Source organism: Populus nigra, chromosome 18, assembly GCF_951802175.1.
Source record: "Populus nigra chromosome 18, ddPopNigr1.1, whole genome shotgun sequence".
In the NCBI taxonomy this organism is placed as follows: domain Eukaryota; kingdom Viridiplantae; phylum Streptophyta; class Magnoliopsida; order Malpighiales; family Salicaceae; genus Populus; species Populus nigra.
In genome coordinates this window covers 1,960,483-1,972,099 of record NC_084869.1, presented here as the reverse complement: position 1 = coordinate 1,972,099, position 11,617 = coordinate 1,960,483, and the positions used below count along the sequence as shown (strand labels likewise).

At 33.1% G+C, this 11,617-nt stretch overlaps 1 protein-coding gene across 1 annotated transcript; it reads right to left on the bottom strand.

The window, feature by feature from the left end:
- Positions 1-3,716: 3,716 nt before the first annotated feature.
- On the bottom strand, positions 3,717-5,357 carry LOC133677890 (uncharacterized). The gene is made up of 3 exons (XM_062100024.1): positions 5,006-5,357; positions 4,783-4,851; positions 3,717-4,008 (listed from the first exon to the last, which is right to left on the bottom strand). Exons 1-3 carry the CDS (start codon positions 5,160-5,162, stop codon positions 3,869-3,871), a joined length of 366 nt encoding a protein of 121 aa, XP_061956008.1. The 5' UTR covers positions 5,163-5,357; the 3' UTR covers positions 3,717-3,868.
- Positions 5,358-11,617: the final 6,260 nt, after the last annotated feature.

Here is an 11,617-nt window from a genome sequence, read left to right as displayed (position 1 = left end):
TTTTTTTACAAATCTAAATTACTTTTTCATGTAACATCGTTGATGTATTTTGTTAACGATTGTAAAAGGCTAAAATAAAATAGAATTATGATAAGGAAGTTAAACTGCACTGAGCATAGATTAAGGATTTATTAACATTCCTAGCAGTCACCTTGGTTCAATTTTACATCGTTTTCCTTTTCTCTTAGGTATTAATTCTAGACACGAGCAAATTTCATCTGAAATATTAAAGTAATATATATATATTCTAGGATTCTCTTCAATTGTCTCAATTTTTGCTTGTAATTTTCTCTAACCCCACCACTAACCTCTCTCTCTCCCTCTCTCCTTCTCTCAAACAAGAAAGGAAGGGGAAAAACCATCTAGGTGGTGCCCAGTGGTAAGAGTTTGGGATTAAGAGGTTTGCTCCCTTTTAAGTCTCAGGTTCGAACCCTGTGGTTGCTCATATGATGGCCACTGGAGGCTTACATGGTCGTTAACTTCAGGGCTCGTGGGATTAGTCGAGGTACGCGCAAGCTGGCCCGGACACCCACGATAATAAAAAAAAAAAAAAAGAAGGGGAAATTATAAAAAAAGCATATATACATTGTTATAAAAAAAAACATAGCCCAAAATGACAAAGGGAGCAAAAGGCGTGTCATTCGCATTGTTCAAAATGCTTCTTTCTTTTTCATAGAACATGAGCAATAGTTGAAGTGGCATATGGAATAAATAATTTTGTTGGTGATTCACCGTAGTATTCGAAGTAATTTTATTTTAATTCTTTATAAAATACTAACAAAATAATTTTATCGGTTGTGTAATAGTTAAAATAACATATATATATATATATACAATGACATGTGAGTACTAAATCTTTTTCAACTATATGGAATATACTAAAATTCATATGGAACATTTGTACGAACTAAGATACAGAATATTATATGTATGTAATTGTTTGAATAAAGGTAGTCGTCCAGGTCATGTGGATTGCCAACAAAATAAAGCAAAGGTATAGTCAAACAACCAGGAAGAACAAGTCACGGAACTGAAGTATACTGTTGCATCGATTGTAAATTTCCAGCATACTTCCCGATCCAAGTAAACACAGTGCAATTTCTTCGAAGGCCAGGCAAAAAAAGACAGATTTTTATTCGAAGCTAAATGTCAAATATCTCATCAAATTATTGAATTATTATCAACTTTATATCAAAATTATTTTTTTAATCAATTTTACCATTAGATTATATTGACTTCTCAATCTAGATTTTATATTGAGATATTTAATATAAAACATTAATTACTCTACAAAAAGACCATTTAAAAAACAGTATAATTTAGATAAAAACATCGTCAAAAAGCTTTAAAATATATGGAAGTATTTGATTAATTTTTCTTAAGATCCTGAGGGTAAAATTAATATAAATAATTTAGTATTTTTGAGGTTTGCTCTTTATTCAAAGGTGCTAATTGGATAATCAGTAGTCTGTTCATGTCTACTAAGTTTTAGTCCACGGAGGCTTAGGACTAAGAATTGATGCATACACTCACATGGATTTATTTCAACCTATGATCCATTACTAGAATGTTAATGAACGGAGCATTTGAAGCGAGCACCTGACTCAATTAAAATAAAATTAATATAGGGATTAAAGTTTTTTTATGAAAAGATACGAGGATAAAAAATTTTTAATTAAGAACTTATTTATATAAAAAATATCAAGTAAATATAAAGGTCCAAATAACTTTCGTTTTAAAAATGAAGGGACTAGAATGAATAACCAAGCATTTTTTTAGTGGGTAATAAATAAAAAAAAAAACAGCAAAAAAACCCAAAGGGAAATATGAAAATGCCCCAAGAAAACATAAATACATTTTGAGATTAATATAATAATTTAATATATATATATATATATATAAACTACTTGCTTTCTACTTGGACAATAATATTTCTTAATCTATCAAGATGAAAAATTAAATATAGTTAACAGCAGTAATTTTATTTAAAAATTAATCCAAAGGTGGGTCCTCCGTCCCTTTCTCTTTCCCTTCGTTTGTTGATGAGTAGAACTTGATGTTTGCGATAGCGTGAGATTAAAAGCGAAGAACATCCTTTTATCTTTGAAATTTTCAGCGACTTTGCCATTTATCATTACACGTAGACGCCTTCTGGACCCCACGGATCTTGACTCCCTCCACTCATCAAAACCCACCTAACCGACTCCCCCGATCTCAGTTACCGCACTGGATCCCTCCGCCTCTTCCTCCACCTAAATCCATCCTTTTTTTTTTAATGTTGCCTTGAAAACTATGAGTCATGGAAAATGAAAATGTAAGTATTTAGGTTTCTTTGTTGCAGATAAAACTCACTGGATTTAGGTCTTCCTTTAGGAGCCATCCCCAAAAGGGAATGTCAGCCTGGAAACCTGTAATTTTTTAGATTCGTTTTACTTTAGGATGGTGGAAAAGGAAAGTTGTTAAGCCTTGCAAGGCACATATGTTTGTTAAAAAGTGTTTTGAACTCTCTGCCATTATAGTATATATCAATTTTCTTATGCCAAAAGGGGTGGCGAGAGCTATAAATTTTTGTTCCGAAATGGTTTTTATGGTATAGTGTTTTTTTTAGGAGTTGGATCTTGCCCCAAGGTATAAATAAAACTTTGCTTTTCAAATAGTTATGGAGATTGGATGATCAAAGTAAAGGAGGGTGACAGAATATTGTTTCTCAAAAGTATCATCCCCTTTAGGAGAATGGACCACCTATCCACCTCTCTTTAATCAATCTCTCTCATATACATGGAATGATATTTATTCAATCATCCACAATGAGCATCAAGTTTCGACAGCCTTGAAGAATAATTAATTGCTGTTATAATATTGGGAATGGGAAAATGGTGAGTTTTTGGTCAAATTGTTGGCTTGAAAATGGCCCTCTGAAGACTCAATTTCCTCGGCAAGCTCATGTTGCAGATATGGGGTACTAGAGCAATGGCTGTTTACATATATTTTTCATTGCTATTACAAGAAAAAAATGGATGGAGGGGGAGAAATTGAAAGAATGATGAAAGTTAAGGGGGTAATTAATACAAATCAAGTGTCGGGATGAAGCCAAGAGAAGAAAGAAACATTAATTAAAGAAAGGATATGGGGAAGAGCTGATACTGGACTTTTGATCGGCAGTCCAATGCGCTAGATAGTTTACAGTTATCTTGGGTCAGATAATGTTTTTAGAAAATTTTGATTTTTTAATTTAAATTTATTTTTTTGATTTTTGGATATTTGGATATATTAATATTAAAAATCAATTTTAAAAAATATTACTCTATATATTTTCAAATAAAAAATAACCATTATTGCATCTTGCATCTACACTATTGCATGTGCACGAGAAATTAAACCGTGCCTAGCAGATAACTCTCTTCTATGGAAACTTTTTTGGTGTTGGATGATGTGAGATTTCTTCACAATTGGAGATGGGAAGAATATGTTTCTTATCTAATATTAGGCAACTTACCAGAAAGAAATCCTTTGAATTATAAGAAACATTTCTTTGCGCACATGCAAGAATTTACTTTAGGAAGAATATGTTTCAAACAGGACTCTTCGTCCATAATGATTGACTCCAACAAGGGGAGCACAAGGCATGTCCCACGCATTGGTCAAGCATGTAGCTTCTAACAAGATTTTCTGCCGGCGCTCCACTGCGGGTATTAATTCCATGTTTAAAGAACGCAGCAAAATCAAAAAGCTTTTTTATTTCATAGAACATGAGCAAGGTTGGAAAGCGAAGCAACATATCAGTTTTATGAGTTGCTTCAGATCCTTTAAAGCAATTACATGTCTCATACACAGAAAAACCAAAAGGTTGTCTGGATCCAAAGTAAACCTACTTGGTCCTTGTCACAAAAATGAAGTGGTTTGATCCGTCACCATAACAGTAGCTGTCAAAAAGTTGATGAAGACCACGGCTGCATCCACAATCTGGATCTGGAGTGGCAGTGCAGTCCTCCAGCAGCTTCAGTTTCCCTGCAAAAGATAGGTAAGGTTATTCATAGTGATAAATGACAGAAGCAAGGGAAGATAGTTCCTGGGGGCAAAAAAGTTGTGATCTATCTTGAGCATAGAAGAAGTGCCTGCACCTGCGATCTCCATCAACCAACTAAATCTCAGAAAGAAAAGAAAAGGAATGGATGCCCCAGTGCAACAGCAGCCACAGATCATGTTTGATATCTTTTCCGTTGGCAAAAAAAAAAAAAACCACAGAATTACAAGGCAATCACGATGACAGCTTAACCAAATATAAAAGATTGAAACTTTTAAACTTAATGACAAAATTATCGATCTTGTTAGAAAATAAAACGTGTTAGGTCAAAGTTTTGCTGGCTGCTATCAATTATGATGCCATGTTGGAATCGATTTCCATGGCAAACTTTAGCAGATAAAATAATAATTTAGGGAGAATGAGCATACACAGCAAACCATATATAGATCTAGATAGAACTCACAGCTCCCTGTTCACCTCTTTTTCCCACTGAAAATAAAACTGATCGAGCTAAGAATCCAAAACAGCACAACTAAAGGAGCATAGCATAAGAACATGACCAAACTCCGGGGAAGAGAAAAAACACAGCACCATGATGATCGAACAGCCAGCCAACCTAACCTGTGAAGATATTGATATGTTGAAGCGATGGTTAGAAGTATTAAGGCCACTCTCGCTAGAATGAATTTCTGCCATTGCATATCATTGGTTTGTTTACTTTGAAAAAATCAAAAAGAAAGAAAGAAAGGGAGGAGCACCTCTAAATTCATCATCCATAAGCATGGCTTGCAATGCTTCAATTCCCATGTCCTGGTCCTTTCCATAGTCTGCCAATTCATTTCATTCAACCAATCAGTTATTAAAACATAGATATTCATCACTGCAACACTCCTCCACCGGGGAGGAACTATCAACCAACCAATATAGGTAATAATAAACAATTAATTCAAAGATCCATTTAAGAAAATCAAAGAAAATTACTAGTCAAGGTCGATAATTTTAATCTCCTTCTGTCTCTCCCTTCCTCCAGGTCGCGGTTGCTATTTTTTCTTCGTAATAGAAGATTAAAGCCTCTGTACTCAACAAAGCCAAAACCCACGGACCACCACCGCAACCCATCTCCCCTAACAAATCTCATCTCCCTCTAAAAAAAAACCCAACTGCCCAGCGCAATTCCGCCATGGCACGCCCAGCACCGACATAGCCATTGAACCAGTTACCAACATAACCACCAAACCACGGCATAGCCGATAACAATGAAGCAATCCAGCTGCCAGGAGTGGGAAGAAAAACACGAAAAGCGACAACTCCGACAGACTCAAGCGATCACGGAAGTCAACGCAACAGTCCAGGTCCACGCCGCTGGTAACTCCACCAACGGCGAAAGTCGCGCCAAAATAAAAGGGAAAGCAACGGAAGCCAAAAATACTGGACATCCCTCGTTGGATAGCGACGAGAAAAACCGCCCTCATCAACACGCAGAGGAGATGGAGTTGACACCGATCCCACACTTAACACACTGAAACCCACGGACCACCACCGCAACCCATCTCCCCTTGCAATTCTCACCTCTCTTGAGAGAGAGGACAAAAAAAACCAATGAACCAGTTACCAATAAAACCACCAAACCACGGCATAGCCAGGAACCAAAAAAAAAAAAAAAACCGAAAAATCCGACAGGCTCAAGCGATCACGACAACGAACGCAACCGTCCAGGACCACGCCGTTAGTAACTCCACCAGCATCAGAAGGCGCGCGAAAACAAAAGCGAAAGCAACAAAAGGCAGAAAGACTGGATAGAGGCAAGAAAAACCGCCCTCATCAACGCGCATAGGAGATGGAGTTGGCACCTGTCCTACACTCAACGCACCGAAACACCATCGGTTTGACATAGAGTGGGATCTGCTATCGATTTAACAAAGAGTTTGGCTGTGACTGCTGTGCGAGGTGAGTGATTGTTTTATGGACGACTTTCTTTTCGTTAAAAAGAGACCGTAATAAAATGGAAGATCCAAAGCGGGCCCCAGCAGATAAGAAAATTACCAGTAAGTCCAGACTGATTTATTACAGTGGCAACGCAGTAAATTGATAATTAAAAAAAAAACCCACTCCTCCAAGTAAAGTACAAAAAAAAGGGAAAAACCCAAAATTCATTATCTGCCTTGACGATTTTAATTGAAGATATTAGTTTAACTCGAACACAAAATTCACACCATCATTTATTTATATATAAAGTACAAATTAAAATGGTCTGATTTTGAGTTTTTTATTATGAGAAAACAGGCCAAATATTTATCTGCACCAATACAGTAGATACTAGATATAACTAAAACCAACTGTTGAGGCGCCCGGGTACTGCATGGATTGCTACCTCGACGAAGAAGAAGACCTGCAATTAATACGAAAACATTAATATTGGAAAATTAGAAGAATCTCATTCTATGAATCTTAATCAGCTTCAACTTCTTATTACATGCTACCTCTTTATTTCCCAGAATGGACGCTCCTTTCTGGCATTTCAACATCCACCTCAAATCTCACGGAGCAGTTTCGGCACTTGAAGAATACATAAAATACGATAGCAAGAAGGAGCATGACGAGGACACCAGCAAGTCCTCCTTTAGCAGCTGAGGAGTAGCCTGCTGTGGCCGAGTCTTGTGCAGGGGGTGTAGGCTGTCACCATCCATGGCTTAAAACTACAAAAAGGAATGATTAATTAGAGAGAAAAAAGCAGTAATGTCTCAAGTGAGAATAGAAAGAGATAGTATTGAAAACATCACCAAATATAAGGAAGAAACACTGGAGGGGATACGCTAGCAGAGCAAGAGTAGATGCACATCAAGGAGGAGGTTTCTGTCATCGTTAAATAGAACCGGTTGATTATAATATTATTATAATATTAAGTTAATATTAAGGTAACAGCCTTCACAGCTGATCCCTCACGATTCGTATTAATATTAGTATAATATTAAGTTAACAGCCTTCACAGCTGATCCCTCACAATTCAGCATTGTTTCGGTGAACAATGCAATGCAATGCAATGCAATGTGAGGTAGTCCGTGATGTTTTTGCCATGAGTTTTAGTTTTTTTTTAAAAAAAGTTGCCTTTTAATTAATTTATTTATTTACATTTTTAATACTTAGTTATTCAACCTACCACGTCCTCTTTCCCTTCTCTATATTCGTCACTCTACAAAGGCAACCTACCACGACCTCTTTCCCTTCTCTATATTCGTCACTCTACAAAGGCAACCTACCACGACCTCTTTCCCTTCTCTATATTCCTCTTTCCCTTCTCTATATTCGTCACTCTACGAGGGCAACCTACCACGACCTCTTTCCCTTCTCTATGTTCGTCACTGTACAAAGGCAACCGGACTTGATCAAAACCACACGAATGCCACTACCAGCTATCGTCAGCTTCCCATTCATTACAAAACTATTCGGTGGTCATCTTCGTTGAATTTAAATGTATATTATGGGGGTGCATTTTTATTTTTTCTAATTGAGTGCAAAATTTTTATTTTTTTCTTCTATTCGAGTGTGTATTTTTTAAGATTCATCTACGACGGCTATAATTGACTAAGTTAAAAAAGATTAAAAAAAACAAAAAAAATCAATAATATCTGATGCTTCAAACTAACTAGAATGCGTGATGAGATGATGAAACAAGGCCACCAATTCGTTGAAACCTTCATAAGTGAGTGTTTTATTTTCTTTGCAAAACAAAAACAAAACAGATTATATTTTTTTTCAAGTTAGGCTTGGCTGGCAGTGCACATTTTCCTTGTTAATTTATTGAGACAACTTGTTAATTTATAAAACAAGTCATTTAAATAGGCATCCGCGTCACTATATATTCCACCATTAAGAAACATAGAACTACCGTCTTTTTGGTGAAATCTTTTTTTTTTTTAATTTTGGGTTGATTGTTAAATAAATTATATGTTTATATTTTTGTGTTATATTATTTATCTTGAATGTTTAGATCATTAACGTTATTTTATAATTGATTGGAACTTCGAAACGATTTTTCTTTTTAAACACCTTAATGAGACTAAAATTATATATTTTAACATATCAATAATGAATATAAATGATCTAACTTAAGATAAAAATGTATAACTAAAAACTATAAAATCATTTTCTGTATGATAAAAAAAAAAAGTAATTTTGTTTTTCACAGAAAAATAACAAATTTTGATTCTAAAAATTGAAAAACTGAATCACATTTTAGTTTAGATTTGATTTTGATTTTTAAAGGTTTGATTAACTACAAATTAAACCGAATCTATTGAAACCAAAACTGAATAACTAAATAATATTAAAGGGAATGAACATAGATATACCAACTCACAAGTAACTAATGAGATTTGAAGACCTCATGTTGAATGACTATTATTCTTACCCTATGAACCATGCTTTTATATGCTTTTATAGATCAAATTCAAAAAATGAAGAAATTTCTTGTCTTCGAAGCTCGTTTTGATTTTATCCCATGACTCTAGATTCTTGCAATGTTGACATTGAAGTTTTCTAAGTCGTCATGCTAGTTATTTTCTTCAACCACGATTATAAGATTGTTAATACCAAACCAGTTGGTTCAAGTGTAAGATCGACTTGTTTAATAGAGATGAGTTTATTGACAATAAAGAACCGATATTTGCTATATGAAAAATAATTTTACAAAGATGAAAATTCTAGAAACATCAACTTTTGTCAAAGATCGGTCGAAAAAAATAATCTTAATGTAGTTATTGATAAAAAAAAAAAAAAAAATTGGGTTCACTAACAAGTGGTTGAGATTTGTAAAAAAAAATTAAGTAGTGAATTTACATAATATTAGGATTCATAGTCTTATAACAAGTGTCTTGCGCTACATCGCGTGCTAGATCAAATTTTTCTAATATAAAAAAAATACTCAAAAATAAAAGTTATTGACTTGTCAAAACCAAAGCAATGTTTTTAAAGAAATAAAAAAAAATTGAGATTCGAGTTATTGACTTGACTAAATCTTATAAGCTCGATTTATTTAATAATATGACAAAAAAAATAGACAACGGTAATAGATAAATAAAGAAGGTAATAATTAACTAAAAATAAGTCGTCTGTGTCATATTCAGGAGAAGAAAAAAAAAGGCTCGTTGTTACTCTACCATAGACATTGTTCCACTATTATAAAGAGCTAACCGAGATGTTTCTAGAACAACTATAAAAGGTTGCATGACAATATCGAAAGAGGTCACACGCATCACCAAAGCAATGATATAGAAAGCAAAATAAAAACTATGACGTGATCATCCCATGCTCATGTTTAATTAATTACTACAATCTAATTTTTTTAAAAAAAAAAAACTAAATTTAACAAAGAACAACAAATAGAAAGAACCAAGAAAATCCATGTCATTTTTAAAATTAGTAAAAAATCATATAGAAAGCAAATAAAAAAATAATAGTGTTCAATCTCCAATTAAATAAACTCTGAAATGATGAAATTGGAAAAAGAAAAAAAAAAGCATGAGCTTGAAAAAAAGGGGGAGAGTAATAAAACCTAGGCGAATCCCTTAAATCCAAGTTAGTCTTCCAAACTCACAACCCATGAAATTCTAGATTCGGACTCAATCAAGAAGCTCATTTCCCAACTAATTTAATGTTGAATGATGAAATTGAAAAAATATCAATTTAAAAAATTTTCGAAGGTAAAAAAAAAATGAGGATCAAATCTGAGAGGAAAAAAAAATAAAGGAGGGTGAAATCATAAAGCGAATTCAATTTTAAAACTATCTCGAATAAAAAAAATATTAATCAAAAGAATTAAAACTAAATATAACAAATGAAAAAAAATTAAAGAGGATGAAATTGAAAAAAAAATCTAATTTTGTAAATTCTTTCAAATAACACAAATAGTAATCAAAAGAGCATGGACCAAATATGAAGAAAAAAAATTTAAAAAGCTACTTTGAAAATTTAAAGAGTCAACTCGGAGATTAAGGATGTGAGAAAAGAGTAGGAGGAGGGAAAAAAAGGTCATCGACATCGCACTTCCACTCCACCACTGCCATGTGTTGTCCTAAAAGAAAGATTACGACGCAACGCTTCCATTGTCGCCGCGGAAATTGGCATTTGGTCGTCGGCGCCTTCCATACGTGCTAGCCATTTTTTGTTTTTTAAATATATTTTATATTTGTTAAAATATCAGATTACCTCTTAGTCAACTTTAATATAAAGAAAAAACTAGTATGAAATTATGAAAACCTCTTGTACTCCAGTTTTATAATTTTTTATTCTAATTATATCTTAGTTGTTTCACTATGCTTTTAAAATGATTAAAAAAAAATTGTCGCTAATCATCTGATAATAACTAATAAACCTTATGAAATTATCTCACTGGCCACCAATAGAAATAGTTTGTGGATTCCAAACAGTTATAATGGCTGAACCTAATAAGATAACAATTACAACCTAAGAAGTAATAAGTATTTGGGCATGGACTTGGAAACCACCTATTTTCTTATATAAATTTTGGCCTATTTCCACTCTGGATATTTCCTACAACCCTTTAAATGTGTTAATAGAATATGATAGAACATTCATATTGTCATTTGAAAGAAGAAGAAAAAACTTTACAATAAATTATTTTGATTCAACTATCTCTCAATAGCTAGTTCGATGATTTTTTATATGAAAGGCAAAATTGTTGTTATGCTATCTTAGTGAACAATAATCTCACCAACAATGAACAACGTTTTTTTCAGGATATATTCCATGAGATTATTAGTAAGATTAGCTATACTTAGTTACAATGTTAAAATACATACATCAAAGCAATTATAAACTTTTCTTGGGGAGGTAACACTATTCATCTAAATAGTGAACCACGTAAAATTTTTTTCCTTTCATTTCCTCTTTTTTTTTTGCTAGGTCACTTTGCTTTCCATTTAACAATTATAGTTTTAGTTTGTAAAATTGACACTCAGTAAATCATGAAATGATGTTTGAAATCATAATCACGTGAAGCAATATAGGATGAAATAAATATTAAAAAATAATGACTCACACCCTTTTTCTTACTAAGTCTTTCTCATAGTTATCAAACCCAACCCCGGGTTGACCCGACCAAGGAGCTGGGTCCAGGGTGTCATGATTCAACTCGGATCAACTTGGAAAAATTAAAAAAATATTTAAAGTTTTAATATTTCATATGAAAAAAAATAAGAAAAAATCCATGTGAATATAGACTATGTCTGTTGTAAATAATAAAGTTTAAAAGAATATGTTAAAAAGTTTTTTTATCCTACATTGAAGAAACATAATTTTTTTCTTGTGAACATAGAGTACATATACTAAAGGGTTTCAAATCCTGCATTGAAAAAATAACTTCTTTCTTGTGAGCACATAGTATATATATTAAAGGGCTTCAAATCCCACATTTTAAATCCCATTTTATGCATTGAAAAAACATAACTTTTTTTCTTGTGAACATAGAGTGTATATATATATATATATATATATATATATATATATATATATATATATGAAAAGATTTTAAATCCCACATTGAAAAGATACAATGTTATCCTTTTAAGTTGAAGT

Coding starts and splice junctions, on each gene's coding strand:
- LOC133677890 (XM_062100024.1), bottom strand. CDS start 5,162: ATGAGATTTGTTAGGGGAGATGGGTTGCGGTGGTGGTCCGTGGGTTTT. Junction 4,852..5,005: donor AAAATTATCGACCTTGACTA/GTAATTTTCTTT, acceptor ATGAATTGGCAG/ACTATGGAAAGGACCAGGAC. Junction 4,009..4,782: donor TATGGATGATGAATTTAGAG/GTGCTCCTCCCT, acceptor TATCTTTTGCAG/GGAAACTGAAGCTGCTGGAG.